The sequence below is a fragment of the Vulpes lagopus genome, chromosome 12 (assembly GCF_018345385.1).
Source record: "Vulpes lagopus strain Blue_001 chromosome 12, ASM1834538v1, whole genome shotgun sequence".
In the NCBI taxonomy this organism is placed as follows: Eukaryota; Metazoa; Chordata; class Mammalia; order Carnivora; family Canidae; genus Vulpes; species Vulpes lagopus.
This window is the reverse complement of record NC_054835.1, coordinates 81,256,995-81,283,966: the sequence shown is the minus strand read 5'-3', so window position 1 is coordinate 81,283,966 and position 26,972 is coordinate 81,256,995. Positions and strand designations below refer to the sequence as shown.

At 33.9% G+C, this 26,972-nt stretch overlaps 1 protein-coding gene across 2 annotated transcripts in view; it reads left to right on the top strand.

The window, feature by feature from the left end:
- The window catches only part of LOC121474201 (sulfotransferase 1 family member D1-like), a 36,017-nt gene that overhangs the window by 7,243 nt on the left and 1,802 nt on the right, over positions 1 to 26,972 (top strand). Inside the window, exons 2-7 of one of the 2 annotated variants that reach the window (XM_041727102.1) lie at positions 11,803 to 11,960; positions 15,162 to 15,221; positions 16,395 to 16,492; positions 20,675 to 20,801; positions 21,859 to 21,953; positions 25,691 to 25,871. In XM_041727102.1, the coding sequence (XP_041583036.1) occupies positions 11,813 to 11,960; positions 15,162 to 15,221; positions 16,395 to 16,492; positions 20,675 to 20,801; positions 21,859 to 21,953; positions 25,691 to 25,871 (709 nt within the window). In that variant the 5' untranslated portion in view covers positions 11,803 to 11,812. Of the gene's footprint in view, positions 1 to 11,802; positions 11,961 to 15,161; positions 15,288 to 16,394; positions 16,493 to 20,674; positions 20,802 to 21,858; positions 21,954 to 25,690; positions 25,872 to 26,972 lie in introns of both variants that reach the window. The other variant, XM_041727101.1, reaches the window with a different exon arrangement.

The following is a 26,972-nucleotide window of genomic DNA, read 5'->3' as shown; positions in this document are numbered from 1 at the left end:
TCAGAGAAATTACTGTCTGTGGTTATGATTCCTTACGTCACTATGTACATGTTGTTTGACTTTAGGAGTTGCTCATAACATCTCTAAGCTTCAGTTTCCTTTTCTTAAGAGAAGGGTAAATAATATCTATCTCAAATATTACTAAAAGGTAAATTATTATTATAGTTACTTTTTATTGTTAATATTTTATTGATCTTTACTTTGTCAAGCATATTGACATGTTTCAAGTACTTTACTCATTTAATTCTTACAACTATCCAATGTGATGGGACATAAAATAATTCCCATTTTACAGATGAGGACAATACGACAAATAAAATTTACATAAATTATTCAAAATCACACTTGAAAGATCCTTTTGAAAAATGGCTCCAATCCATTTTATGTGCTCCTTAAATGTTTCTTTCTCTACTTTCTCCAATCTGCCCTTGCCTATTTTTTATCTTACAAAAATAGGAAAATTTGCTTAACTTTCTAACCAACTCTGCAGATATTGACTATTTCTCTGCAGGAGAAATCCAAAACTCCTACTTTTCAGGTAAAATCATATAGCACCAAGGTGACAGAAAAATCAAATTTTAAAAAAGAAACAAAGACAAGCACACACATACACAATTATATTTTTAAGGAAGATACATTTGTTATCCTATTCCTAACACATATTTCACTTAGGTTTACAAACAAGCCAGCCCTATTATAAAGCAGAGTTGTTTATGCTTTCAGGGACTGAGATGATGACCTCACTGATCTCTTTCATTACTATGGTACTGAAGAGCTGTTTTCTGGATTTTATTAGGCCCCAGGGGATCCCAAATGGAGAAGAGTATAATTAACTCTTTACCATCAAATACTTACATTAAATGATCCTGGCAATAAAAGAGTGCCTGGTAGCAAATGGCATCCAGTACTTCCTGCCTAAGTACAAAGAATTGCCTGAGGATATCAAGTAATAGAGTACATTTATTTTGGGAAGATCTGTATGAGATGGAGGAGACAGGCAAGTGCAATTATCTCAAGTAGCAAGCACTTTTGAGGTTAATAACTTTTTCAAGACTGATTATAAAGCACAGATTAAATATAAAAACTTAGGCTCCTAATCTCTTTTTTGGGACTGAATCAAGTATGTAGAATTGTTCTCCAGGTGAAAGAGAATGTTTTTTTTTTTTTGTTTGTTTGTTTGTTTTTATGATTTGAATCAGGATTGAAATTTTAAAAAGAGGGTGAATTTTGAGAATTTGATGGTATAAATGGTGATAATATGATAACACTATTAGAAATACATGCCAGACAGCATGTTGCATTTCATACAATTAACTTGCTTCATTTATGAGATTTTTTCAAGTTTTATTTAAATTCCTGTTAGTTTCATTTATGAGATTATAATAATGACAATGACACAGTGACAATGATTCTGTGAAATGGGTAATATCTGGTCAGATAAAGAATTGGATGCTCAGAACTGTTCCCTTGCCCAAAGCCACATTGTTGGTAAGTTCTAGATTTTTCTAACAGTGGCCTTTCCAGCAACAAAGCTGAGTGTTTTCACACATTAGATGTGTTAATACCCAGGATTTGAAATCTGATTTTACTGAATATACATTTTGTGTCATAGGGCAAGTTACTTAAACTCTGAAATTTCCAATGGTGATATGAATTTCAAAGCTATTATTAAGTTGGAGTGGAAATAAACAATATGGAAATTATAATGCCTACAAGTGCACATAAATCTTAATATTCTTCATACATTACGCCTTAATGTTAACCCATGTTACTTTAGCCATTTATTTTGATAATATAAACCAAGATCATTTGTAAGATATAATGTGTGGGAAAAGAACATGGCCTCATTTCTACATATACAGCAACAAACTAAAAACAACCATCAAAAGGCACATAATTGGATAATTGATTACACAGATAAACGGCAAGGGTCATGTGAAAAATGCAGAATACTCTGTATTATTTTTGATATTTTATAAATGAGAAGCTTTTTTAAATGTGCACTTTGAGTTTTGATAAAAGCAAAGCATCATTTTACTTAGTAGTATCCTAACAGAATTTGTTGGTAATAGAGGAGTGTTCTGTTAAATAGCTCCCCCCTTTCTTGTTCCTACTGTTGTGACTTAAAGCATATATTTGGGCAAACAGAGAATGTTCATTTTACTTAGAAGTATCATGTTAGAGGTGAAACAAACTGGAGTGATCATTTTGACCATTAAGAGACTCACATATATAGTGTTTCCATTGTTAAAATAGTGAGTTTTTATACATTTAAAAAGGAGTTAATAAAATTTATCCCATTTAGGTCAAGAATTTGTTGAATATCAAAATATTATCACTTCCCAGGAGAATAATGTATTGACTATTATGAGTTTAATATTATTTTTTTATGATTAAAGCACATCATATCCTCAGGTAAATATTTCATTATTTTAACTCAGTAATGGGCATGAAAGTCAATTGTTTTGTTCAGGTTAAGATAGGCTAAAATTGACTTTTATCAGTGTGAAGAATATTAAGGAGTTTCCAAGGGCTTATAATTACCTTCCAGAGGAAGTTATATTCCAAGGGACATTTTCAGAGAAGTAAACAAAAGAGACCTGAGGGAAACAACCATCTCCTTTCAACATATCCTGAGCTCTCACCAACTCAATTTCTCTCACATAGTAAGTTATATGCAACTCGAAGGTATTATTCTTTTAATGATTTTTTGGCTCTAATTCTTAACTTTAGGATACTCATTTAAAGCTCTTGAGAGTTTAAAGGTAAGTTAAATTTGACTGCATATTTTACACAAATACTTTAACTTGGGCTTTTTTAGGAGTCATAAGGCTAATTTAGAATATTGAACTCATGCAAAATCTGAATCAGATTTAGGAGATATTAAAATACAGACATGTAATTAGTTCACCTTTATCTAAAATAACCAAATATTGTTAAAAACACAAATATTGCAAAAGTTACAAAAAAGTGTATATAAATTAAAACATTTCATTATGTAATTTTCACACATGAAACAAAGTTAAAAATGTACAATTTCTCCTGTTAGAAATGGTTCCAAATAAAATTTTATACAATCAGATAAAATATATGAGTAAATGAGGATAAACTATTAAATCATTAACATGATTCAGTTTTTCTAAAAATCATTTCATATGCATTTTAGTAAATAATATCTCTATGTACTTATAAAGTACTTTAGTGTGTGTGAGATATTGACCAAAAGGAATACTATTTTTTCCTCTTTTCTACCTAGAATATTCTTCTGTATCTTTAATTAGCTAAATCTCATGGTCAAAATCAAATCACACCATTTGTACTACAGATCTGGTGACCACTTCCACATTATTGGACACTTTTTAAATGTCATTTTATATTAGAATTTAAGTCTTCAGTGTTTATATTACAAGGTAGTATAGAATAGTGATTAAGATCACTGGTCCTACAGTCAAACTATCTGGGTTCAAACCCAGTCCTGCCACCACTTACAGTGTGCCTAGGGCAAGTTACTTAAGTTTCTCTGTGTTAATTTCCCCTTTGTAAATGGGTATAATAGGATTTAGAAGGTTTTTATGAGGAACAAATAACAAAATATGCGCACTAAAAGCAGGGCTGTGTGTCTGTGTACATGTGTGTAAATGGGTGCGCATTTTGAATAATGATTTAGAATGTAAGTTTCTTGTTGATTGAGTTTATGATCTACTGATACTTTTCAGCACATCCAAAGTGCTAGCTTAATAATTAAAATTACAGTGGTAAGATAAAAAAATAGTCTCTGATTATTCTACCTAGAATAATGCAGAAGCTTCATTTTATTTTAATATACATTTATTAACATCAATAAAGTGAAAACTTTAGAATTACAGAATCAAATATATGTTCCAATATTGGGACAATGAATCTAAAATTCTAACTAGGGAAACATACATTGTAAACACACTAAATATGTAAAATAGTATCAGTATATTAAGGATATGGAAATGGAGAAAAGACAGTAATTAATTTTTTCTTTAGGTCATGAGGAAGTCTTCTCAGAGGATGTGAAATTTGTGCAAGATTTTGAGAAATGAATGAGTTTCAGATACACAAGAGTATCAGCTCAAAGACAGAAAATGCAGGTGCAATAGCTAGATGTGGAGATATCTATACAGATGTAGGTATAGACATAGAGATAGAGATATTTCTTTTATTGCTTTGTTGCTAGAGGCTAATGTCCAAAAGAGGAAGAGATAAACAGAGGGTCACAGAGGTTGATGTGAAAACCGGGGAAAAGCTCTTTCAACTCTATCCTTTCGATTTTGGGGCCAGTTTTAGAGCTCCCACTTGTAGTTGGCATGTGGAGAGGAGGAACTGAGCTTGGAGATAAGAAACTAAAACCAGTTTTAAGATCATTGCTACAGTACAGGGTGGATGATGAAAAGGACAAAATCAAGGCAAATTTGTAGGCAATTGTAATAATGATAATATTAATAATGGCTACTACTTACCAAATATACCCCATGTCTTATCAATATACACATTATATCCATCATCTCATTTCACCATCACAATAGCTCTATAAACTAAATAAATCATTACTTCTGTTTTAAGATTAGGAAATTGAAACTTGGGTTTATGATTTGCCCAGTGTCACAGTGGTAGTACATGACAGATCTGGCAAATGTATCTAGAGACCTTATAGTCTAAACCACTAAGCTAGTTCATAAAAAGAAGATGCTTTTCCCAGGAATACATGAAAGATAAAAATAATCAGATCTGTGAGACAGTTGGATTTAGGAGATTCAAGAAGAAGGTAGAATCTAAGATGACTTAATAGTTTTTTTACGTGAATGGTGGGATGAATGAGTTACACAAAGAATCCAGGATGAGAACTGGTTAGTGGAGAACAAGGCTAATGAGATAAACTGTGGTTACTGAATTTTGAAGAAGTTGAGGAACACTTGGATAAAAATGGGCAATGGCAGTTGAATAAATAGGTCTAGAGCTCAGAACAAAGGGGATCTCTGGGTAGCTCAGTGGTTTAGCGCTGCCTGCAGCCCAGGGCGTGATCCTGGAGACCCATGCTCCCTGCATGGAGCCTGCTTCTCCCCCTGCCTGTGTCTCTGCCTCTCTCTCTCTCTCTCTCTGTGTGTGTCTCTCATGAATAAATAAATAAAATCTTAAAAGAAAAAGTTTGTCAAAAAATTATTAAAAAGTTTTATAGCACTTTCCTAAATAGGATCACAAATTATTATGAAGCAGTACTTAAAAGATAAATAAACTTTTACTGGAGGCCAAAAGTACAAGAAAATTTTGTCCATTAGCACAGAGAAAACTAAATTTTAATTTTGTACTAGCTTACTTTTGATATTCAAATTCATTTTTAAATAAATTCATTTTAATCTTAGCTAGCTTATTATATTTATATTAACTGTAATATATGAAATATAATAATTATATTAGCTTTATATATTTATATTAAAATTTCGTCTCAGGTTCCTGGGTAGCTCAGTGGTTGAGTGTCTGCCTTTGGCTCAGGTCGTAATCCTGGGTCCTGGGATTGAGTCCTGGATTGGGCTCCTGCGGGGAGCCTGCTTCTCCCTCTGCCTATGTCTCTACCTCCCTCTGTGTCTCTCATGAATAAATAAATGAAATCTTTAAAAATAAAAGAAAATAAAATAAAATTCCCTCTCAAAATTCTTTCCCAAGACCTTCTACAACTTTTTTTTTTTTAACATTATGATTTTTTCCTTTGTTTTCTCTTTAAACAACCAGCCTTGCTTTAGGATGAAATTACTTTCTTTTCCCTCAACAACAAAAAAATGCATTTCTTTTCTCAAACCTTATCTTACTAAAAATACATCATATTTTACTGGCAAAAAGAAACATGTTTCTTATTTCTAGTAGCTTTAATTATATATATTAATTAGAAATTTTAACCCTTAAAAACCATAATTTCTAGTGAAAACTAAGAAATAAGCAATTGTGAACTGTTTGCTATACCAAAATTCTTTAGATTGGCAAATTTATGAATATACTTCATAATTGCTAAAAGCATATGCCTTTTTCAGTTTCCCAATGTAGTATTAACACATCCAAATATCTTTTAGTTTCTCTGCAATAAGAAGCCAAAAGTAGATATACCTAGGTTCAGTAATTAATGTTTTAGTATTTTGTCATATTTGGAAATTATCTAGGTATTAATTTAACTTAACTTATTTAATTTAGCTCAACTTTAAAGTTTGAGCTTACCAAAAGGATTTTAGAAAAGTAAGCAGATATAAATGCTGCTGAAAAGAATTGCTTCTAGAGCTAACTTTTGTTTTGCAAAAGGATTGTAAGAGGAGTATAGTTTTTTCTCAATTCCAGAAAGAATAGAGTAGTGACTTAACTGACATTTTAGGTTGATCTATATATCATATTATCCTCAATTTGCTTCTTTCCCTCTGCATATATATTTTTAATTTTAAATATTTCTGACAATATTGAATAACGCCTCTCAGGTGTAAGATGGGTCCGTAAAGACGGTGCAAATAATATCATCTTCTCAAAAACCAGAGTCACTTACAAAATAGCAAAAAACAAAACAAAACAAAATCAACAACCTGCAAGATCTGGGCAGGCAGAAAGCCAAGCATAGTTATGCAAATGAGACAAGCAAGAACATCATAGCTAACCCTGAGATAGAAAAGTTCAATGAACAATGGGTTTGGATTTGAAAAGGAAAGGTCAATGTGATATTTTACTTTGCAATCTCTACTGAACACTACAGAGATTAGGAAGAATTGATTCAAAGAGAAATAAGTCAGAGAAAGACAAATGCCATATGATTTCACTCACATGTGGAATTTAAGAAACAAAACAGATGAACATAGAGGAAGGGGGGAAAAGAGAGGGGAAACAGATTATAAGAAACTCTTAACTATAGAGAACAAACTGAGGGTTGATGGGGAGGGGAGATGGGCAAGGGGATGGGCTAAATGGGTGATGAGTATTAAGTAGGGCACTTATTATGATGAGCACTGGCGGGTTTTTTTTAAGATTTTATTTATTTATTTGACAGAGAATGAGAGGGAGAGAGAGAGAAAGCACAAGCAAGGGGAGCCACCAAGGGAGGGGGAGAAGCAGGGAGCCTGACATGGGGCTACATGCAGGACCCTGGGATTATGACCTGAGTCAAAGGCAGCTGATTAACTGACTGAGCTACCCAGGTACCCCTAGTGCTGAGTGTTTTGTGTAAGTGATGAATCACTAAATTATACTCCTGAAACCAATATTACAGTATATGTTAGCTAACTAGAATTTAAATAAAAACTTGAAAAAAAAAAAAAAACTTAAGAAACTCAACACTCAAAACCAAATAATCCAGTCAAGAAATGGGCAGAAAACATGAGCAGATATTTCTCCAAAGAAGACATACAAATGGCCAACAAGCATGAAAAAATGCTTCACATCATTTGGCAGCAGGGTAGTACAAATCAAAACCACAATGAGATACCACCTCACACCAGTAAAAATGGCTACAGTTAACAAGTCAGGAAACGACAGATGTTGGCAAGGATGTGGAGAAAGGGGAACCCTCTCACACTGCTGGTGGGAATGCAAGCTGGTACAGCCACTCCAGAAAACAATATGAGGATTCCTCAAAAAGTTAAAAAAAAAAAAAAAGCTACCCTACAACCCAGTAATTACAACTACTTGAGCACTTGCAACCTAATGTTTATAGCAGCAATGTCCACAATAGCCAAACTACGGAAAGAGCTGAGATGTCCATTGACAGATGAATGGATAAAGAAGACTTACATACAATGGAATACTACTCAGCCATCAAAAAAAAGAAATCTTGCCATTTGCAACAACATGGATGGAACTAGAAGGTATTATGCTAAGCGCAATAAGTCAGAGAAAGACAGCTATCATATGATCCCACTCATGTGAAATTTAAGAAACAAAACAGAGGATCATAGCGAAAGAGGAAAAAAAAAAGATTAAATCAGAGAGGGAGACACACCATGAAAGACTCTTAATCATAGGAAACAAACTGAGGGTTGCTGGAGGAGCAGGGGGTAGGGAGATGTCGTGACTGGGTGATGGACATTAAGGAGGGCATGTGATATAATGAGCACTGGGTATTATATAAGCTTGATGAATCACTGAACTCTACCTATGAAACCAATAATACACTATATGTTAATTAATTGAATTTATTTTTTTTAACGAGAAAAAAAATTACATTTCACTGGCTTCTACTTCAACCTGTGCCCACTAATTTTTATATCTTTTTGGTCTCCAAAATCCCTCTAGCAAAGCCTTTATTTACACAAAACAAGACAAACAAACTTGTGCACCTTAACACACCTGCGGTAATCAAAACGTGTCATTGTGGACTGGCCAAGAGAAGTCCCCATGCACTACATCAGCAATCCCGAATGTGGACTGAACCAGCAGACTCCATTCAGGGAGACTTTGGGCAGGAAATGGGGAAAGGACCAAACCAGTAAGCTCCAGTAAATAAGGACTTTATTCTGGAACTGGGGAAGAGATTCCAACATGGACTTATGGACTGAATCAAGGGCTAGGGACGTGCTCCATTAAAGCCTCCTGTGAGTCTAGACTGACTTACTAACCCTGGACTGGAAAGACAATTAGATCAATAGCTTGAATGCAAGAACAGAGCTGAAACCAAGAGGACTTACCAATAGCCCTCTGAAAGGGCAAGGGCAAGAAAAACAGTGAACTCAAAAGGGCTTTTGGATGTTATACCTGTGTTTCTTGTCCCTGAATGTCATTCACTTTGGCTCCCAAATCTGTTAAGAAACAAAATTCAATGGAATAAATTTTAAGATCTAATTTATTAAATGATTCATGTTTTGCATAGCCTCCCACCCAGCACTTAGAGAAGAGCTCTCTTGGCTTACAAAGCGATAAAGGTGTTGTGAATACATGGCATTTTCTCTGCCACAGTCTTGCCTGGCAACAGTGTTTGGTACCCAGGACTTCCCAGCAAATACTATTTTTGAAAAAGAATGTTATTTATCAGCTGGGGGGAGGGGGCAATGTTTAACCATGAACTTTTAAAACTTTGTTTCTTATATTTCTTATGCTTTCTTTTTACAGGCAGATACCCTTGAAAAGTAACAATTTTTAAAAAGATTTTATTTATTTATTCATGAGAGACACAGAGAAAGAGAGAGGCAGAGAGACAGGCAGAGAGTGAAGCAGGCTCCATGCAGGGAGCCTGATGTGGGACTCGATCCCGGGTGTCCAGGATCACGCCCTGGGCTGAAGGCAGGAGCTAAACCGCTGAGCCATCCAGGGATCCCAAAAGTAACAAATATTAACAGGAAATATGGTAGTACCAATACCATCAAATCATAACCCAGTGCTGTCATAAATTTACTTTTGAGGCCTGGCAAACCCAAGATCAACTTAAAATTTATTACCTATTGTATTGGAACTCTGTGGTATTTATAAATCCCAAGACTTTTGGTAAAAGCAAAATAATAATAATATTTAAATATATACTCCTTCCCAGTGATGCTCAGGAACATCCCAGAACCACTAATATATTATTACCCTCTCATATTAGGACAAAACTATTGTTAAAATTATGCATGGTGGCAGGTCAGTGGACTCTCTTGTTTGGGTGGAGAAGAGCCAGAAACCTACTATATCTCAGACACGCTTAATTACACAGAAAAAAAATCCTGAAGTCTCTAGTTTCTTACCACATAATTTGGCAAAGTATTTACACACTCCTCATCAGCACTCCATGCTCATAGGCCTTATTTTTCTTTGTCAGCTTAAGGTGATTGCCTGTGCTTTTTTCCTGGCTGGAAAGTTCGCCTCTTCTCCAGATTAATTCTCCCTTATTTCCCGGGGCAAACATTTCTAAGCAGCTTAACTCTGTCAAGTTCCTTCTATTTATAGATATATCTCTGCTTCATAGCACTTACCACCAATGAAAATTTCAACTTGTTGGTATGATTGTTTGGTCAGTATCTATCTTTTCCCCTCACTTCTAAGGACCATGAAGATAGCCACAAGTTTTAATATTCATTAGATTCCGCAGTGCACAGTGTCTGCCAGATATTCAATAAGTATTTTTGAATTAGTTATTTTTGCCTTCACAACATTGTCCTTTATGTTAGTACGTACAAGTGTAATGAAAAACAAAGCAGAACAAATAACAAAATCAATAGCAGCAACACTTTGTTCTAGAAAACAAAAAGTTGGTAGCTAGCCAAGCAAGGACTTGCACATTTCCTCTTTTGTTCTATGATACATTTTGACATAGTGAAGAATATAGCTGGGATTAGTCTGGGTAGTATGGACATTTTAACAATATTAATTTTTACAATCTGTGAACACAGAATATCTTTCCATTTATTTGTGTCTTCTTCAATTTATTTCATTAATGTCGTATAGTTTTCAGTGTACAGTTCTTTTTACCTCTTTGTTAAATTTATTCTGAGGTATTATTTTTGATGCAATTATAAATGGGTTGTCCTCTTAATTAATTTTCCTGATAGTTTGTTAGTGTATAGAACACAAAATATTTTTGTATATTGTTTTTGTATCCTGTACCTTTGTAACTTTTTAAAATAAAAAGTATTTTGCATGAGGCAGGATAGGGGTGGAGTTGGAAGACTTGAAAAGAAATAAAGGTAAGAAATCGCATATCAGAAAAGGTGCAGGTTAAATCGTGGCCACTGACTCCAGAGACTTCTGATTTTAATCTGTGAAGAGAGGTTCAGCAAGTGCTGGTGGGCCTCATGAAGCCTCATAAACCTGAGCTTCTTGGATAGTCTCTGTTTTTCTAGAACTACAGAGAAAGCAGAATAACTGCTTCGGTTCCTGTGAAATTGGGAAAACAACATCTTTTGAAGTAGGACTTAGGATATATATCCAAGCTCTTCCATTTCTTATAATGAGAGCTAAAGAGATATGAAAGTATCTTCATTAGAGCAATGCTCAGAATAGGAAATGACATGTCACCAGTGTTAAAGTTCATCAGAGCACTCTATCTCCTATACTTTACCTACCTCCAGTTTGTTTCTTTTACCCAGCCTTTGTGTCAGTTCCTCTTTCCCACCCTTCCTCTGTGGTCTCCTCCTTGTGGTCTGTTACATATAATTTAGATAGAATAATTTACCTGTCACAGCTAGTAACTTAAAGGAAGGAAGTACTGTGTGTTAAGCTACTCTTCAGTTTTCAGTTAAGAAGACCCAGTGCAGTTATGGGGCTTGTTTAAATCCCCCCTGCAATGAACGGGCAGCACGTTGGTTACACTCCTCTTACTCCAAAGTCCAATGCTTTTATTATCTATCCCAGCAATCTTTGCCTGAGGAAATGATGTGTATAATTCAATAGACCAATGGAAAGTGCTGATGATATTTAACATGTAAACAGCATATATGAAATAAATCCTGTGAGATCTTATTAATTTTGAGACTCTTCCTTCTTCCACTCTTTCTTAATGCCCAGGAATGTGATCTAGTGCTGTTGGATCTATAATAATAAAACTAATTTATTTAATAAAATATCTATCTTTTAATAGATATTTATTTATTTGAGAGAAGAGAGAAGAAAGAGAGAGACAGCAGGAACAGGGGTGGGGAGTGACAGAGGGAATGGGAGAAACAGACTCCCCCGCTCAGCAGGGAGCCTTAGAGCTCTATCCCAGGACCCTGGGATCATGACCTGAGCCTAAAGCAGATGCTTAACTACCTGAGCCACCCAGGAGCCCCAATTTATTTTTACTTTTATTAATGTTATTAAAACAAAGACTTCTTAACATGCTTCCCTTTGTTTAAAATCTAGTTTCTGAAAAATGGACGAGAAGCCGGATATCTACCGGAGGGAGTTAGTGGATGTTCAGGGTGTCCCCCTCTTCTGGAGCATTGCTGAGGAGTGGTCCCAGGTGGAGTCATTTGAGGCTCGACCTGATGACCTTCTGATCTCAACCTACCCCAAATCTGGTATGATCTTTTTATTTATTTGTACTCACTGATGCGTACTTTTACACATAGACCCATATATATATAAGCCCATTGATCTTCTAATCATTAGTCAAGGGAATGCAGTAGCAGTTGCTGGGAGAATTTTGTCTCATATCAGATAAACTGACTATTCTAAAAGGCCTGCAAACGAATGGGGGCTAACCGGTGGGAAAATTAATGCTGTCATTTTATTTTCCTTTTCAAATTCAAATAAAAATTCTTAAAACTGCATATCTTAGATGATTTGGATACATTGGAATTACATACCTATACCTTCTATGCATTTTAATGTTTACGTATTTTATCCATTGTATTTTAAATATATTTTGTAAAATGTTAATATTTTATTATTTTAAAATTTTTATTTTATAAATGCATTTAGAAATATTTTGTTACAAAGTTAAACAGCTGCTGACTCAATAGATGATCTCAGAAAGGAGAAATTAAGATGACTCAATAAGAATCAATAATTTTTATTTCTCCAGATCTTTTTATGACAGTCTTCTAATTTATCCAGTGATAAAGGTCAGAGAGATATCAGATAATTGGTTTTCTCTTGCATTTTATCCAATTAACTTACTTGAGCTCCTAATCAATCAACTGTTCCAATTGCTAAATTCTCTAACGTCTACTTTCCTTTATATTTCTGCTTCATTTCTTAAAGGAATTAAGGACAAGAAGTTTTTAATAAGTACATTGACTACTAATGGTTTTATATTATAAATATTAAAAAAACTACATAGGGCTATGCAACAAAGCCTGGGAAGAAACACCTGAATTTTTGAAGGTTGTAATATCAAAAATTATAATACTCCAGGAAACCTATCAGGAAATAAGCAAATGTACAATACAGACCTTTGAAGAAATAGAAAACAAGCTTGTTTTGGTAAAAGCTTTGTTTTTTCTTTCTTACTATTTACATTGCTCTCCGAGCTGATTCACCAAGCCCAAATTGTTTGGGACCCAAACTACCTTTCATCTTGTTGAGATACAAGTTGAGAAAAGGCAAGGCACCTACAGAAAAATGCACATGCTCTTTTTGTTGTTGTTATTTTAAAAATTATGTTCGCAAGCAGGAAACCATTAAAATCACCTTTGGAAGGTACCATTATACAAACAATTCATTTATGAAAGTGCTCTTTGAAGCTGGATTTCTTCTGACATATTCAAAGATAGGTGGCTACATGGCTACACATAAAATAATTATGTGGTCATTTTTTTCTTTGATTTTTTTTCCTTTTACTAACTGTTGAGAACATGTCTTAAAGTTATTAATATATCAATTCCTTGTTAATTTTGTTGGAAAGGATCCAAGCTAACTTACTCCGTATATGAGGCAAATCATGTGCTTCTTTTTTTTTTTTTGCAAAAATTACAGAATATCAACATTTCCAATTTGAAGCATAGCTAAAATGGCATTTCTTTCCATTAGATTTCAGTGGCTACAATTTGAACCATCCACTGACAGGAAATGAAATGTATTCGACTGTACTTTAGAATATAGGTTTCTTTTTCTTCAGACTACAAAATCTTCAAGGATAGTATCAATTTGACCCACCTTTTTTCTTAGCACTGTAATAGTCTGTGTTATAAGGATGAGAGAGATAGTCTCATACTAATGATTTAGGGATAAGGAAGGGGCACCTGGGTGGCTCAGTACTTGGCTCACCCACCCCTTGGCTCAGGTCATGATCCTGTGGCCCTGGGATCAAGTCCCACATCAGGGTCCCTACAGGGAGCCTGCTTCTCCCTCTGCCTATGTCTCTGCCTCTCTTTGTCTCTCATGAATAAATAAATAAAAGTCTTAAAAAAAAGAAAGGATGAGGAGGAAGAACTGTCTATCAGAAAGGACTAAAAGAGAGGCCTAAAGTACTGTAATTTATGGAACCAATCCAAAGGCACATGCTTATGCAGGTCATTCATCAAATATCTATTCAGTGCATAGATTAATTATTTAATTTAATTTTTTAGTTTCCACTCATGAATATTCAATTTAGAGACTATCATTCATTACATGTTTGGTAAAGAGGAAGGGATGGAAACAGTTAAAAAGATATTTTCCTCCTATCTTTTAATTGATTTTTTAGCTCAGCATCAATAACCTGATCATTGAATACTGTAGGAAGTCAAATAGGCCAAATACTTATATAGAGATTTATGATGATATTATCTCTCTATAAACTTATAAGTGGAAAATGTATTTAATAGTGAACATCATAGCTTAGCCTAGCCTACCTTAAATGTGCTCAGAACACTGACATTAGCTTGCAACTGGGCAAAATTATCTAACACAAAGTCTATTTTAAAGTAAAGTGCTGAATATCTCATGTAATCTATTGAATACTATACCATAAGTGAAAAAAAGAATGATTGTGCGGTATAGACTGGTTATAAGGTTTCCATTGTTTGCCCTCATTATTGCCTGGCTGCCTGGGAGCTGCAATGCAGCATCACGAGAGAGAGAGAGCTTCATATTGCTTATCACTAGCCCAGAAGAAGATCGAAATTTGAAATTCAAAGGTCATTTCTACTAAACACTTGAATTACACATCATTGTGAAGTTTAAAAATTGTAAGTTGAAGTATTGTAAGTAGGGGGGCTATCTATATTTTGAATACCTTTCTCAAGATTAGGGAGACACAATCTTATAAAGACCAGGGTGACTCCAACCACTTAATGATCTACTGTCTTATGTTTGTGAATAACACACTATTCATCACAAATGCATCACAAAGTTCTCTTTTTATCCTTTTTTCACACCTCCACCAAATGTTTTTTTCCCTCAAATACTCTTCAATCCTAAAGTCTAATAATATTTTTAATATTAATAAGAAATTTACAAATTGCTAGTCGGACCAATTGAAATCCACCTCTTCCTTCTCCATTCCACTCAGGAGGGTGTGCTACATGATTTATACACTGTCTCTTAAATTACCCATGTTTTACTTCCTTATTATGGCTTAACTTTATGATTATTTTAATCAAATTTACTCTCTCACATTCACACATACACAATACATATGTGTACGTTCAAGATAGATAAAAATGTCTCGTTGGAAAAAGAGAATGGAAAGGAAGACCACATTTTTGTTTGATATTATACAACTTCTCTACCTATATTGACCCTCTTATACTCTTTGACAGAAAAGTTTAGAGGTGTTCCATTTTTTTTTCCTTTAGGGACAACCTGGGTCAGCGAAATATTGGATTTGATCTATAACAATGGAGATGCAGAGAAATGTAAGCGGGATGCAATATACAAACGAGTGCCGTTCATGGAATTGATAATTCCTGGATTTGAGAATGGTATTTTCCCTGAATGTTCCTTTTCATCATAGGAATAAATCTCCCTAACATTTTGTGGTGACAAGAGGAGTCATGATGGAATTGATATAGACAGACCTTGGACATTTGAATCATAAATGTCTATAATAGAAGAAGAATTTGATTCTACTAATAACCATATTATATGCCTCTTACACTCAAAGACAATATCTGCATAAGAGAAAATTTTGATGAGTATATTTTTTTCTTAATAGCACAGATGGGGGATCCCTGGGTGGCGCAGCGGTTTGGCGCCTGCCTTTGGCCCGGGGCACGATCCTGGAGAGCCGGGATCGAATCCCATATCGGGCTCCTGGTGCATGGAGCCTGCTTCTCCCTCTGCCTGTGTCTCTGCCTCTCTCTCTCTCTCTCTCTCTCTCTGTGACTATCATAAATAAATAAAAAAGAACTGCTTTAAAAAAAAAAATAGCACAGATGGAAGTCTTCAGCATTTAAACGTACAATCATTATATACAGAAAATTTGATATTTGTTCCAGAATAAGATCATGTCTACTGCTTATTAGCTGATATTCACAGACTTGAGAAACAGAATTATGGGTGGTCTTGCATTATTAAAATTTTAAGGATTAGTTATAAACCTTATGGCTTAGTTTGATCTTATAAATTAAATAAAGAAAGCTGGAAAGGGATGTTGAAATATTCTAGTTCAATTTCCTCATATTGTAAATGAGTACAAGAGAAGATAAATGAAGGAAAATTTTGGATGTCTTGACATTGGCCTATTGATGTTTCTGCCTCAGCAAGACATTATATATGAGGCTGGCTACCTGGGAGCCTGGCCCATTAAATATGTTATATATATACATATGATTTTACAGTTATTGTCTGTTATACATAGAAAATAAAACATACATATACATACATTTTCTATGCATAGAAAATAAAACAGTATAACTAACCAGAATTTATCATTTTTTTTAATCTTGTTATAGATATTATAGATCTCCAATGCTATATAGTCATTTCAAGCCATATAGTGGGGTTAATGTTTACAAAGCCTTAGATTATATTGTAATTGACCTTTGTGATTCCACATTTATAATAGAATTTAACTTTTGTTCTTGCAGGTATAGAGTTGTTGAAAAAAATGCAGCCTCCTAGATTAGTGAAAACACACCTACCTGTTCAACTTCTCCCTTCTTCATTTTGGAAGAATAACTGCAAGGTAGCAAGTTAAAAAAAAAAAAAAAAAAAAAGAAATCCTTATTTGTGTTGAAATTTCTTTTACTCATCATGCAGAAATTATGATGGGAGATTTCCACCTCTGGCTAAAGCATGCCAAAAATAATGATGTGGTCTCTATATCCAATGGTTGAAATAATACCATTGGAGACCAGTGCGATAGATATATAGATACAGACTTAGTGCCCAAGCACTGGTTATCTCTAGGTTTTCTGTTCTCTAAAATTTCTCTTTCTATCAAAATCTCTTCACTATCTACTTTAAATATTTAATTTAATTATTTAAATAATACTAGAAATGCTTCCTCATGAATTCAATATAATTGTAATTTATAAATATGGATTTATAATTATATATAAGTGGATTTGTTTTAGGCTTCTTTTTAAAATAACCATTTTAATTCAAGTATAACATTTATGGAAAAATGTACATAAATCCTAGGCACACATCTTGATGAATTTTTACAAAGTGAGTGTACCCATGAAACCAGCACCCAGATCAAGAAATAGAACATTACCAGCCACCCAAAAGCTCGGTTTTTTCACATTCTGGCAACAATCCCTATCTTCAAAGATAACTACTATCCTGATGTTTTTACCATAAATTAGTTTGCCAATTTTGTTTGTAATAAGAAAATATATATAATCTTGAATATTTAATTTATTTCATTGAACATAATATTTATTAGATCAATTCTTATTCTTGTAACTTTGTCTTTGTTTTTTTAATGTAACCTGCTGGATCACAAAATGTGGTACCCTGAGTAAAAATAGCAGGTTAGAGAAGCAAATCTCAGGCTAAATTCAGACTACCGAATCAAAGACTGTGGGGATGAGGTTCAGATCTGAGTTATAATAAAAACTCTAGGTGAATTTGAGCCATGATAATGTTTGAAAACCACTGATATAAGGCATTCCATTATGTCTACTTGAATATTTCACAACCTACTTACCCACAGTACTATTATTGGTGGACAGTTGGGTGGTTGCTGTTGTCAGTAATTAAAAAAAGTACTTCAATGCACATTCTTATATAAGTTTCCATTACACATACACATACATATACATATTTCTCTTGGTTTTATATCTTGGAATGGAATTAAGGTGTCCATTTGTCCAGCTTTAGGCGATCTAAGAGTTTGCTGAGTTTTATATTTTCAAATATCTTTTCAAATCACTTGGATCAATTTACACTTTGACCAGTAGTGTGAGAGTTTAAGTTACTCTATATCCTCATTAACAAACATATAGCTACAAATATTTATTTTTAGACATACTAGTAGATGTATGGTGGCATTTCATTGTGGTTTTCTTTGTATTTCCCTAATGACTAATAATTAAAGGACTTTTACATAGCTTAGATACCTTCTACGAGGTATCTGTTCAAGTGCCATGCCTTTTTTCCTGTAGGGGCTTCTTTTCTTCTATTAGTAAGGTAGAAATTCTTATATATTCTGGTACAATTCCTTTGATGAAATCATTGGACATTTTATATCTTAATTCATTCTATTTTTCTTTTTTTTTACTTTCTTAACTTCTTTTAAAAATTCTTAATTTTGAGGTTGGTCATTATATCAGTTTTTCCTTTATTTTCTATTTTTTTGGTGTGTCTTTGTTTAAAAAATGCCTTGCCCAAAGTTATGAAGATATTCCCACTTCTGTTTACTTCTATTGGCTTTATTGTTTCGGTTATCACGTTAGATCTAAGAATCTATTTAATATCTATAAGCATCAATGTCCTTTTTAAAATTTTCTGATATAATAGTAATTCTCTCTTTTCCTCTCTCTCTTTTTCATGCACACACACACAAACACACTATTTTCTGAATGTTTATTACTAGCATATGGACAACTAAATCTTTTATCCTGTAAACTTGCTAAATTCACATAATAGACCTAACAGATTTTTTTTGGTAGATCCAATCATTGTTCTACATAGATGTTCATGCTTTTAGAAAATAAAAAATACGAAATATTCTTACTTCTTTTTTCCTAATCTGGATGCTTTTTACTTATTTTTCTTGACTTATTGAACTGGATAGAACATCTAATATAATACTGAATAGGAGTGAGGAGATGCTCTTGTCTTGCCCTTGATCTTAAGGAATATTCATATGGTGATGTCACCTAGAGGTTTTTTGTTTATTCCACTGACCTAACTGAGGAAGTTCTGTTCTATTCTTACTTTGCTGAGTTTTTAACAGGAATACATGTTGGATTTTGTCTAATGTTTTTTTCTGTGTCTATTAAGACCAATCATATAATTTTCCATTATTTTAGTCTGTTACTATGATTAGTTGTCAGTTGACTTTGAAGTGTTAAAACAATCTTTCACACCTTTTATTTAATTATTGATTGTATTAATTTATGATATGTGTTAATAGTTGTCTTTTATATATTATTGGGGCCAATTTGCTGATTTTTAAAATAATTTGTGTCTTCGGGAGATACGGACCTGTACTTTCTTTCCATTGTAATATCTTTATCATTAGAGAATAATCTCTTTGGTATTAGAGTAATTCTGGCTTCATTAAATGAGTTGGAAGGTATTTATTCTTTTTCAATTTACTGGAAGTATTTGGTTGGAATTGGTACTGTTTCATTCTTAATATTTTGTTCAATTCACCAGCAAAGTGATCTAGGCCTGGAATTTTCTTCATCTGAAAAGATTTGTAACCACAAATTCAATGTCTTTCATATAAATATTTATGTCTTCCATGTTCTTCAATGTCTTTCATTATTCAGATCATGTATTTTTCCTTGCATGCTCTTTCGTAGTTTATGCATTTTAAAGACTTGATCCATTTCACTTAAACTGTTAAATTTTTGTAATAAAGTCGTTCATGATATTCCTTTAAAATTCTTCTCATATATGCAAAATCTGTACTAATGTCACTATCTCATTTTTCATATTTTTCTGTCAGCTATAGAGAGAAGGATGTTGATATCTGACTATATTTTTTTTAATTTCTCCTTGGAATTCCGTTGGAATTCTGTTTTAGCTTCCTGTAAGCGAAATTCTTTAATAAGTACATAATCAATAAACATTTATAGAAGTGCTACTGTGTATGTACCAGATATTGTAATTGTCATTATAAATGCAAACACAAATATGACATCCTCTGCCATCTGAGTATGTTATCTTGTTTAATTTTTATGAATACTATTGGGCTTTGTCTTCTTGCCAGTCACTTCCCTTTGCCCATATTATGCAAAGGTTTAATATGTCAGTGATCTCTGCAGTGTATGTCATATGGTATAAGAAGTAAGCTTAATGGATTTCAGTGGACTTGCCTGAAAACCTAATTACCACTGAGACATAGCAATGTCATTTCTATTGGAAAATATGTTCAAAATTTCTGTTTTCAAACAGATTTAAGGCTCTATGCATAAAATAAATTTTAATCTCACACAAAATTATAAACAGCAATAATTGGTATGTAGCCATGATCATGAACAGAATGAAGAATGTTTAATCATTGTTGATTAAATGTACCCAAATTATAATTTATTTTCAGTTAAAAATAAGACATTTTTTTCAGCTTTAAAAGTTTTACTTTAGGGATACCTAGGTGGCTCAGTCAGTTAAGATTTCAACTCTTGATTTCAAGCTCAGGTCATGATCTCATGGTCTTGAGATTGAGTCCAGCATTGGGCTCTGTGTTGGGTGTGAAATCTGCTTGGGATTCTCTCTTTCCCTCCCCTGCTGCCCCTTACCTTCTCTTTATCCCTCCTCTAAAGAAAGGTAATAACAAATAAATAAATAAATAAATAAATAAATAAATAAATAAATATAAAAGAATGTTTATCTTTTTCATGTTTTGTAACTTTTATGTTTCTTTTTACATGTCTTAATAAATGATATACAAAAATTCTAAATTTAAGAACAATATTAGCTCATTTTTGTTAATTTAATGTTTATTGTAATTATTTGGTTTTCTGTGTTTTGAGATGTTCTTTTCAAAGGCTGAAGAGAAACAGGGTGTGAAAGTACAAGTCTTATGTTAAAACAGTATATAATCGTGAATATTCCATGTCAGGATATACATGTAAATGCTAAGATCAGGAAATAGAAAAGAAATAATCAGTATTCTTGCAAGATAAGCAAAAGTTTACCAACTATTAAATAATATAAATGAAATGACGATTGCCATATCTCCCCACAGATGGTGTATGTTGCACGAAATGCTAAAGATGTGGCTGTATCTTACTATTATTTCTACCAGATGGCAAAAATACACCCAGAGGCTGGCACCTGGGAGGAATTCCTGGATAAATTCATGACTGGGAAGGGTAGGTTCAACTCTTACTTTAATCAAGGAGTTCTATGGTGAAAAGTCTTTTTGCCAGGAGATAGAACAGTTAAACATAAATCTGCGTTTATTATAAACCTAATATTTGCCTAGCACTCCACTAATGTATTAGGTAGACTATAGAGGAAGCAGAATATATAGTTGTCTCTTCCTTTTAAGAACTTTTGGGAGGGACTCGTGGGTGGATCAGCGGTTGAGCATCTATCTTTAGCTCAGGGCGTGATTCCAGGGTTTCCGCATTGGACTCCCTGTGAGAAGCTTGCTTCTCCCTCTGCCTATGTCTCTGACTCTCTCTCTGTCTCTCATGAATAAATAAAATCTTAAAAAAACAAAAGAACTTTTGGGAAACATGTTAACACAGATATTTCAGTTCTTAGTCTTATTGTTTCATTAGTGCTTAGGGACAACTTTTCTTCTCTTGCTGTGCATCTGTTGTATTGTTTTGATTTTATACATATTTCTTGGATTCTCTTTTCTTTACCATTCCCTTATTTTTACTATATAAACCGAAAATTCTAGGGTGATGATTTTAGCCTCAAGGCTCTGTTTCTCACCTTTGTATTCTTTCTTTCAGGAAAACATTTATGCCAATAGTAGTAGCTCTACTTAAAATTCTCATATAAACATTCTTCTATTAAAAACTCTTTTCAAGGCAAGAACATCTCAATGATATCTTGCAAACCTTTACTCCTGTTGCTACTTGGACTATTCTCTGTCCATAGAATGTCTACTCACTCTTATCATTATCAAAACCTAATTCTTCTTCTTAGACCCAAATACACTCTTCATCCCCACAGCCCTTCATTAACTTCTTCATCTCTATGATTTTCTTTCCCTTTCTCCTTCTTCTATGAACTTCCCTGCCACTCCCTCCTAAATAGATTACAAATTCAATAAGAACAGGGTTAATTATCCTACCATCCCTCTTTCTTGAACTAATAAGTGTGTTTGGGTTGATAATAATGACTTGGAATAATATTTAACAATTCTTTACATAGATAGTTTTAATTTTCCAAACACTGTGTCTTTCAACTTAGTGGCTTTTGGTTCTTGGTATGACCATGTGAAGGGCTGGTGGGAGAAGAGGAATGATTATCGTATCTTTTACCTATTTTACGAAGACATGAAAGAGGTAAGAGGCAACTATAATTTTTTTTTTAATTTTGGGGGGAAACCTCAGATTCATCTTTCTTTGTATCACTACTGCTCCTGCTCTAGTTCAGGCAACTATCTTATTTGAAGTACCTCATTTTGCTTCTATTGTCCACTCGGAAAAAAAATTATCTGGAAATCTAAATGCGAGTATGCCCAGGGATCCCTGGGTGGCGCAGCGGTTTGGCGCCTGCCTTTGGCCCAGGGCGCGATCCTGGAGACCCGGGATCGAATCCCACGTCGGGCTCCCGGTGCATGGAGCCTGCTTCTCCCTCTGCCTGTGTCTCTGCCTCTCTCTCTCAATCTGTGACTATCATAAATTAAAAAAAAAAAAAAAATTAAAAAAAAAAAGAGAGTATGCCCACTTCTTCAAATCTGTCAATGATTTCTGTTTCTACGTGAAATACAAAATCATTAAGATAATTTAAAGTTCAGCATTATTTAGTCCCTATCTCTCCAACCTCTTCTGCTGTCACTTTTCCTTTTCTTACTAAGTGAGCCTGCCCGAAATATTTTTTTCCCACTATTTTCAAATTATCTTTTTCTCATCCTTCATGTCTTAACTTAAATGTTAACACTCCAGAGTTCTTTCATGTCCATAATGTCAAATAATCCACTTTATTATTATCTGTTAAAATCTCGTTTGCTATTGTTCTTTTCATATCATTTACTACCACTCATTATTTGACATATGTGTTTTTTATGTTTTCTTGCCCTACTCTAATATAATGTAAGCTCCTTGGATGTAGGGATTAAAATGATTTTATTTGTGATTGTTTCCCCAAGGGGTAAGCACAGTAGAGAAAAGATGTAATTTAATTTATAAGACATCTAGTTTTTATTTTTTTCATCTTCTATCTGGTTATTAGTGTGAAAATTAATTCATTCTCCAATTTGATCAAAAACTTATCCTGATCTGATTATTCAAATAGTCCATTTAAGAAATGTTCTGCATTTCTTAAGTTGAATGTGTTTCAGGAAGCTTGTTCACACCTAAATTCCTTTAGATAACTATGACTACCCTTCATCTCTTATTTGGGAAATCTGTTCCATGGCATCTAGGGAAATTGCCTTACCCAGCTAAAGTGACCCCCTCTGGCAGATTCATTAGATTCCCAGCTTCTTCTACATCCTATTTAAACCAGTTTTTACCCATCACTCTGGATTAAAGGGTGACCAATTACTCTAATTATGTGTCTTGAAGCAACAAGGGGGGTTGGTGGGGTGGATCTTGAAAAGGATAGGTGTTATCAGGAAAGAAAACCTCCCACGTTAGATCATAATAAGGTCTTTAAGCAAAAGAAGTTTAGTGTCCTTAAATATGGGTGGAGAGGCTCAAAATTACTCAAGAGTTCCAGAGTCTCTGTGCCATCAAATCCATCCCAAATATTCCCATTCCAAGCCTGAATGGTGTACATTTTTCCCATCACTTTCATTTAACTTTCATAGGATAGACTTGACACAATTTGGACTTCAATTTTCACTGTGATTCTTCTCCTTGAATAAGATGTGTGCTGATCTCCACCAAGTTTATTTCTGCTTATACAAGAAATAGATTATTTTAGAGCCACTACAGAAATTCTCTGATTCTGTTTCCATGAATTGAGATGGGTAGCTCAATAAACCTAAACAGATTGCTTTTCTGCCTGATTTCATGAGGTCACTAAGATTACGGCTTTCAGCCTCAGTTTGATTTGGACCATCAAGAAGATCATCTCTGTAGTGGGTAACAGGGCACAAACTATTTGGTCTGAATGCTACTTTTTCACTATTCTTACAAGGTATCCTATGGAGTCTGGAGCACAGAGAATGGAAATCATAAGAATACATCAAATGTATCTCTCCTTTTCATTGTTGCCTCTTTCTCTTCCATACCATTCCTTAGGCTGGAAATGGACAGGATTTTGTTTACTTTCCTCCTCATATATTTATATTATCAAAAAATCTAGGTAGGAGGGAGAGATAGAAAGAGTATTTTCTTTCCACTATAACTGTCTGAGATAAATAATCTGTTTTTTTAAATTGTGCCATAATTGATATATAACATAATATTAACAATCTAATGATTCAATATATGTATATATTATGAAAAGATCACAGTAATTCTAGCTGATATCCATCAGCATACGTGGTTATTTTTTCCTTGTGATGAGAACTTTTAACATCTACTCTTTTAGCAGCTTTCAAATATACGATGCAGCATTGTTTGTTAACTACAGTTATTGTTGACTGTAGTTCCTGATCTTAGAGGAAAAGCTTTCAGCTCTTCATTATTGAGTATATTAGTTGTGGGCTTGTCATATACGGCCTTCATAATTGTGGTATATTCCCTCTACACCACTTTGTTGAGAGTTTCTATCATAAATTGATGTTGAATTTTGCCAAATGCTTTTTCTGCATCTTTTGAAATGACCATATGATTTACACCCTTCATTTTGTTAATATCGTCTATCACATTGATTGATTTGCTAATGTTTAACAATTTTTGCATCACTGGGGTAAATCCCATTTGATCACGGATTAAAACCTTTTAATGTGCTGTTAAATTTTGTTTGCTAATATTTTGTCCAGGATTTTTGCATTGATTTTTACCAAAAATGTTAATCTGCTATTTTCTTGTGTTATTCTCATCTGGTTTGGGTATATGAGTAATGCTGGCCTTGTAAAATGGGTTTAGAAGTATTACTCCTTCTACTTTTTGGAAGAGTTTAAGAAGGATGAGTATTTTTTAAATACTTGGTGGATAGGAGTGCTTGGGTGGCTCAGTCGATTATGCATTAGGCTCAGGTCTTGGGCCCAGGATCCAGCTCCCTGCTTAGCTGGGAGCCTACTTCTCCCTCTCCCTCTGCACCTCACCACCCACCCCCTCTGCTCGTGTTCTTTCTCTCTCATCTCTCTCTCTCATAAATAAATAAATAAATAAATAAATAAATAAATAAATAAATAATAAAATCTTTAAAAAAGTATTTTTGATAGGTAATCTATTCTTGATATTAGATATGATTTTAAAAAGGAGATCAAGGATTTTGAAGATTATACCTTATAATAGTAGTAGTTTGCTTTATTACCACTTGTTATTCTAGAGATTAATTATATTTTTGAGTATGAAAGATTGAATATTAACCCATTTTTCTGCATTTTTTGAAACAAAATTATGGATATTAAGGAGAGCACTTGCTATGATGAGCACTGGGGGTTTTTTTTTTAAGTTTTTTTTCTTTAGTTTTTATTTATTTATGATAGTCACAGAGAGAGAGAGAGAGGCAGAGACATAGGCAGAGGGAGAAGCAGGCTCCATGCACCGGGAGCCCGACGTGGGATTCGATCCCGGGTCTCCAGGATCGCGCCCTGGGCCAAAGGCAGGCGCTAAACCACTGCACCACCCAGGGATCCCTAGCACTCAGTATTATATGTAAGAGATGCATCACCAAATCCTATTCCTGAAACCAATGTTACACTATATATTAATTAACTAGAATTTAAATTTAAAAATTTGAGAAAGAAAAAAAAAACAAACAAAATTTACTCTTCTTTTTAGCAGATGATTGCCTGGCCAAGACTAGGACATGTACTTTGGAATGCAAAATAAAAAGTGCACATAAAAATATAAAATAATTTCCTTTACCACATTGACATATGTAGAACTTTATTAAATGCACTGCCTATTTTATGATTAAATCTCTCTGAAATAATTCTTTCTCTTTATATTTTTTTTAGGATCCAAAACATGAAATTCAGAAGTTGTTACAGTTTCTAGAGAAAGATTTGTCAGAAGAAACTGTGGATAAAATCCTCTATCACAGCTCTTTCAATGTGATGAAACAGAATCCAAGTACAAATTATACCACTGTACCAGATTTTGATATGAATCATTCTGTATCTCCTTTCATGAGAAAGGGTGAGAAATCATATACTAGTTTCTATACAGCTTGCTAATTACAGTCTTGGAGAGTATAGCCATATTATAGGAAATGGAAAGAGATTGAGTATGCTGGCAAGAAAAAAGAAAATTAGGAACAAAAAAAAACTTAGGGGAAATAATTTGTGGCAAATAAACTATAATTTCTATAAGCCTAACATGTAAGACAAACCTTCTAAGGAGAAATGTTTACTCAAGAGCTGATGTATTGATTAGCATGAGTCTTGGCCTCCTTTGCTATATCAGAAGAATGCCTTTCATTTGTCTGAACTCTCTAAATATTCTTCATATTCCTTAAAATTTTTGCTGTGGTGAGTAGTCAGCTTAAATGATGTTAGGCATGCCAAGTGAATGATGAAAAGTGTCAATTCCCTGAGGTTGTTGCTATGATATGGTAAATCATTGCATCTCTAGCATTATCTCAATGTATATATAACTAGCATCTTGCAAAAATAGTCACTTAATAAAAATATGTTAAATTGAATTGCATGTTGAGAGAGAGAGAGACAGAGAGACAGAGAAGCATAGATTCTGTTACTTATGTATGTATTAGCTCTACTGTGAAACAAACAACTCCAAGGGGTACCTGGGTGGCTCAGTCAGTTAAGCATCTGCCTTTGCTCAAGTTATGATCCTAGGGTTCTGGGATGGAGTCCTACATCAAGCTCTCTGTTCAGTGGGGAGTTTGCTTGTCCCTTTTCCTCTGCCTCTCCCCCTGCTTGTTCTTCTCTTCTTCTCTCAAATAAGTAAATGAAATCTTTTTTTTATTTTTATTTTTTTAAGATTTTATTTATTTGAGAGAGAGAGAGAGAGAGAAAGAGCATGAGTGGGGTGGATAGGGAGAAGCAGGCTCTCTACTAAGCAGGAAGCCTGATGTGGGGCTTCATCCTAGGACCCTGGGATTATGACCTAAAATGAAGGCAGACACTTAACTAACTGACCACCTAGGCACCCCTGAAACTTAAAAAAGAAAAAAAAAAAGGACTTCAAGAATCTCAGTGGCTTAAAACCACAAGTTTTATTTTTTGTTTAATGTTGGTGAATGTGGGTCATACATCAGTTTTGCTTATTCTTTTGAAT